This window comes from Vicugna pacos, chromosome 10 (genome assembly GCF_048564905.1).
Source record: "Vicugna pacos chromosome 10, VicPac4, whole genome shotgun sequence".
NCBI classification, from domain to species: Eukaryota; Metazoa; Chordata; class Mammalia; order Artiodactyla; family Camelidae; genus Vicugna; species Vicugna pacos.
This window is the reverse complement of record NC_132996.1, coordinates 62,735,326-62,741,349: the sequence shown is the minus strand read 5'-3', so window position 1 is coordinate 62,741,349 and position 6,024 is coordinate 62,735,326. Positions and strand designations below refer to the sequence as shown.

The window sequence follows — 6,024 nt, the reverse complement described above, 5'->3', positions numbered from 1 at the left end:
TAATGAAGATGGTTGAACTATTCATATGTGCTGTTAGAAAATTTAGAGTCAAATTTGTGTTCCAACAATAGCTCAGATTTGCCAACTGTTTTTGTATGCTGTAAACTCCTTAAATGTTTTCTGGGATAAATGAAAAATAAATAAATTAATTAATAAGCAAAGAAAACTGTGGTCTAAGTTTGGCCACTTCCCTTTTCCTCTATCCAAGTTTCTCTTGCTTTATTCACACAAACTCTTCTGAGTGAAAATTCCTTCATGAATAATTCATACAGGACTTCGTTATTTCCAAATCTGGAGTCTTTATCTTTGGTCTTTTCACACAGGAATACCACAATCTCCTGTATTTTTTGGATATAGTAGTAAAATGGGCCCTGGAGAATTTTCTTCAAATCTCTATAATTTGGAGCTCTCTAATACAGCAAGTAATGAGTGTGATTCTCAAAGATCAGACTTCTAAATATGCACACACTGTTAAGAACTGCAAAAGTGTTTTCTATCACATGTCACTTTTTTGTCTCAAAATGTTCCTGGGATCAATGATAAAGCCCATAATTTTGTAGTAAATCATAAGTGGCGGTTAGTGGTTCATCGATTTTGAATAAACTTTAGCTCATAATTCCCTCATTCTCCAACAAGTTGGAGTCACAGGAGCCATTCTCTTTGGGAATCATCTGCACATTATACACTTAGATATTACAGGTTATGACCTTCTTAAAAGTCCTACTTCTTACAGCTCCTGACTCTGTCTAATAATTGCTATGTGTGAGGGTAGTTGAGAGTAGAAGAAAAAGAGAGAGAATGAGAGAGACAAGAAGCATATGATGGACTTCTCATTCACTTCTAAATTTCTTTTAATTCATCTAAGTGAACAATGCCAGCAGCTAAGAAAATGGTCAGAAGAAATTCCAGCTTAGTGACTGAATTTGTTCTCTTGGGATTAACGGATCGTCCAGATCTTCAGCCCGTTCTTTTTGTGCTGTTCCTGGTGATCTACTTGATCACTGTCGGGGGGAACCTTGGGATGCTGGTCCTGATCAGGATAGATTCTCGCCTCCACACCCCTATGTACTTCTTTCTTGCCAGTCTGTCCTGCCTGGATTTGTGCTGTTCCACTAATGTGACTCCCAAGATGTTGATGAACTTCTTGTTAGAGAAAAAAACCATTTCCTATACTGCTTGTTTAGTCCAGTGCTATTTTTTCATTGCCATGGTGATTACTGAGTATTACATGTTAGCTGTAATGGCTTATGATAGGTACATGGCCATCTGTAACCCTTTGCTTTATAGCAGCAAGATGTCTAAAGGGGTCTGTATTTGCCTGATTGCTGGTCCATATGTCTATGGGTTCCTTAGTGGCCTGATGGAGACCATGTGGACATACCACTTGACCTTCTGTGGCTCCAATATCATTAATCATTTTTATTGTGCTGACCCACCCCTCATCCGGCTCTCCTGTTCTGACACGTTCATTAAGGAGACCTCCATGTTTGTGGTGGCAGGATTTAACCTCTCCAACTCCCTTCTCATAATCCTCATCTCCTACATCTTCATTCTCATTGCCATCCTGAAGATGTGTTCTGCTGACGGTAGGCGCAAAGCTTTTTCCACCTGTGGGTCCCATCTGGTGGCAGTGACTGTGTTTTATGGGACCCTGTTCTGCATGTATGTTAGACCTCCCACGGACAAGTCAGTGGAGCAGTCCAAGATCATTGCTGTTTTCTACACTTTTGTAAGCCCTATGTTGAACCCCATCATTTATAGTCTGAGGAACAAGGATGTGAAGCAAGCTTTCTGGAAAGTAATCAGAAGAAATGTACTTTCGAAGTAAAATTACAGTGCATCTTTCTTTAAATATTAAATAAAAGATATTTATGAGAACTGGATACAACTTTAACTGCATTTACAGAAGAGTCAATTTTAAATCCATGATGAAAATCTATAGTCTAACAACAAAACAGTAAAGACATAGGTATAGAAGACTTACAGTTTTACATGTGACATGTGAGTGCATTGTGTGTAAAAGACTGGGCATTATACATGTTGATATGGGGGATCATTTCTCTTTCTTTACGCACTTTCGTATTTATAACTTTATATGTTAATTTTACATTATAAAATTTATACATTCTCACAGTAAAACATTCCATCTCTAGAAGAATATACGGTGAAAGAGTAAAATATTTCCTTTTCTCTGCCTTACCCTGATCTTCCATTGTCACGTCTCAAAATTACTATTAACAATTCCTTATATTTCCAGAAAGCTTCCGTATATCCACAAACCAGTGTATGGTATGGCCGTATATGTATACCTGTATACACAAAATTGTTAATACACTTGTTGGCTATCATGAGCTAACTTTTAGTAGTTTTAATTCTGTATCATTTACTATGCAGGGGCTTTGATTTAATGGTTTAGAGGATGTGACGACATCTGCTGTTGACCTGCTATCACCTCTGGGAGACAGAACTTAGGATAACAGCCTTGTGTCCATGACTGACATCCATTTCTTTCCCTCTACCTGTGACAGTAATTTTCACTAAGACGTCTTCCTCTTTAAGTCCTAACAGGAAACAAGAATCTTCAAATAACTTATTTTTCAGATATTAACTTCTGAAGCAGGCAGAGAATGGCTGGTACAAAGATTTAGGTCTTGCCTCAGAAGGAATTTTGGCTACTCTAGAGTTTATCAATAACATTCCAGTCTCCTAAAGCCTAAGGATTTCATGCCTTCTTTCATCCCTGCCTTTTAAACTATTTTCCAGGATGTGATGGATATTTGCTATTTATCCCATAGTTCAAATTTTACCCACAATTGTTTTTTGTCACAACTAGTTATCATGAATCCAATTTTAGAATTAATTATGATGACTTATCTGGAAGTATTTTAATGCTAAAGGATGCACATACAAATTGATTTTTTAAAATGTTAACATTTCAGGTGACTTTGAAGCTACATAGCATAGGCAAAGTTGATGAATGTTTGCCAATTATCTACAATGAGCCAAGTCCTGCTCCAAGTACCAAGGACACTTCAAGGAGCACTAGGATTGTATAGTTTTGTGAAACTACAAAGATAAAAATCAATACAATTTGCTAAGTGCTAGAGTATAAGAAAATGAAAGGGCTGATGCTCTAGAGGAATCAATTCATTTTGAGTAAATTAAAGATTATCTTATGAATGTACAAGGCAAGAATTTGTTCATCTTTTGCACACCTGCTCCAACATACTCTTAGCTCCCAGTACAATGTTATGCCAGACCAGACAGGGTCTGATCAAAACAAGTGTCAGATGTTACTTTCAAAGGAAAAGGAAAGGACACAGAACTGTAATGTCTCCCAATTGACATATTTTTCTCAGTTGTATTTCAAAGCATCCTTTCTCTCTTAGAGCTTATTTTTGCTCAGCATTCCCTGCAGAATAACATTCTTATATTCATTGATTCTATATTATCCCATACAATTATTTCAACCTTTCTACAACTAGAGCTTGTTATTTAAATAAATTTGAAAGTCAGGTTGCCTACAAATTCTGTTAAAACACACATACAAATAGGTAACTATTCTTGTAACTTCTAACGTTCAATTAATAGTTTGTCAGATTCTACTTAAATATCTGGAGATATATTTCTTTTAAGCACACACTCATATAAAGTTATGTAAAATTATTTCAAATGTTAACTCAAGGTCCATGTCTCTATCTTACCACCTAGCTTGGCTTGGCACCAAATAAAGGTTCCATAATGATTATAGTGTTAAAAAAAATAAATAAATGAATGTCCATTTTGAAGGTAAACAAAGTGCCTCCATTTTTGCATATATAAGAAAACTTTTTTGAATGGACCAATAAGTGACTCTGAGGAAGCGTATTAGTTACAAGCCAGCAGTAATGCTCAGAAATACAAGTGCCCCATGTCACTGGTATTTATGACCAACACTAGCAACATGAAGCCCATGGTTTTGCACACACGCACACAAGTTTCAGGTAAAAGAGGTTTTTCACTGAGTACTTTCATGAACTGACTGGCTGGCATTAGACAGTCTATTTTTCAGTTCCTACTTCACTGTGCTGGCCATAGAATACACATATGCTCATGACGTACCTTTTCTATTAATGAATTATTTCAGTAGACCCTGGGTTTTTACCCCCAAATTAGAGAATCTCCTTTTAATGATTAAGTCTTTCATAAAGAATGTTAAAACCATCTCTTACATCCTTGCTCTTCTCTTTTTAAAGGTATATCTGTTGGATTCTACATTATTGAACAAACTAAGCAATGTGATGATGGAAGAATCTAAAAATAGAGAATATTTACTATACTTTTCTAAGGAACAATCGTTATGATATGATAGTTTATATTTTTCTTTCCACCTATCTGAAAGATCTTGACTCTAATTGGTAGTTTTTCTAATGAAAAACTGATCTATGTGTATTTAAAAAAAATAATTGAATGTTCCAGTGAATGGTAATACTATAAGTCTAACATTTTTAATCATATGTCATATATTTTATTGGGAATAGTGGATATCTGAAGAATGCTTAGATTTCACACTCACACATGCATACATGAAGGAGAGAGAAAGAAATAATAATACTTCCTAAAGATCAGGCACTGTTTTAATACATGTTGTCTCACTTAATGCGGTCACCAATAGTATTATCTCAGTATTATAGTTTCTATTTTAAAAATGAGCCTACAGAGACTATGGATTAATTATTAACCTAAAATCATATAGCTTAGAAAGGAAGTCCAAATGTATCTGGTTTCAAAGTTACTGATTATTTTTCTTACAATACCATACTTTTTTCGATATATTTTTTGAAGGGAAAAATCATGTCATGAATAAAACTATCCTTTTCTGTCTTCCAGAGATGCTGTTGATCAGGTATTTGCTAGTTGCATGCACCCTGAATGATATAATCCACTGTGAGAAAACATCCTGTTTTATACTCTATAAGCAAATTCTGCTTGTTCAATAAAGTGGGCTTTGTAATCAGATCCTGACTCCATCATTTATCAACTAAATTAATAGTTAAAAGCATGAACTCTGGAATCAGATTTACTGAGGAAGTTACTCAACCTCTCTCTGCCTCAGTTTTCTCCTCTATAAGATTAATATATGATGCTTTCTTATAGGGAAGCTGTGTGGAAGAAATGGTTTGATACATAAAACACTTAGAACAGTGACTGTTACTTAGTTTTCCCTCAGTAAAAGCTAACTCATTGCTATTATTAACTAGAAAATTACTTCATCTATTTGAGACTCATTTTCCTCTCACAGATTTCTGTATTTTTCCACTGTTACATTTAACAGTTTTTAGATATGATACCCTTATAAGTTTGGTTATTTAACTGAAATCTGTGTTCCCCGTGATACTGTAAATGCCATAAGGTCAGATGTAATGTTTGAAAGCAATTATTTCTCTATTGCTTAGCCTGGGATAATAGCCTGTGCTCCCTAAAAAATAGAGAGGTGATAGATAGATAGATAGATAGAAAGAAATATAGACAATTTTTACAAAGTGGAGATTATGTCTTACAAAGTGATGGGAACTAGAAAACATGAAACACATTGATGGAATCTTAAATGTGTATAATTTATTCATGCATAATAAATCTGTTTTTATTTCTTTAAACAGAAGAATTCATCTAGAAATGTTCAGAATAAATCAGACAAGAGTGAAGGAGTTTAGCTTCCTGAGGTTGACCAGTTGTCCGGTTTTGCAGCTTATCTTCTCTGTTTTATTTCTACTTATTTGTAGCATCTTTATTGTGGAAACATTAGGCCTAACTCTGGGGATCACACCCTCATGTTGTCTCTTTGCCAAGCTGACAACCTCACACATTTTGGTTAACTTTTTATTTAAAAAGGTCATTTCCTTCTCCAACTTATCTGAACTGTATAATGTGATCACATTCCTGTTAACTCAATATTTTGTTCCTGTTGCCCTCTGTGATAATGGCATCCATGTAATTACCTGCTTTTCATGTAGTTATAGTTTTGAGTCCGAAATGTGGCACATT

General features: G+C 35.0%; 1 protein-coding gene across 1 annotated transcript; it reads left to right on the top strand.

Annotated features, from left to right (window-relative positions):
• The first annotated feature begins 871 nt into the window (after positions 1–871).
• Positions 872–1,828, top strand: LOC140699048 (olfactory receptor 5M5). Its single transcript, XM_072970825.1, has one exon. It carries the CDS (start codon positions 872–874, stop codon positions 1,826–1,828), a length of 957 nt encoding a protein of 318 aa, XP_072826926.1.
• The last annotated feature ends 4,196 nt before the right edge of the window (positions 1,829–6,024 follow it).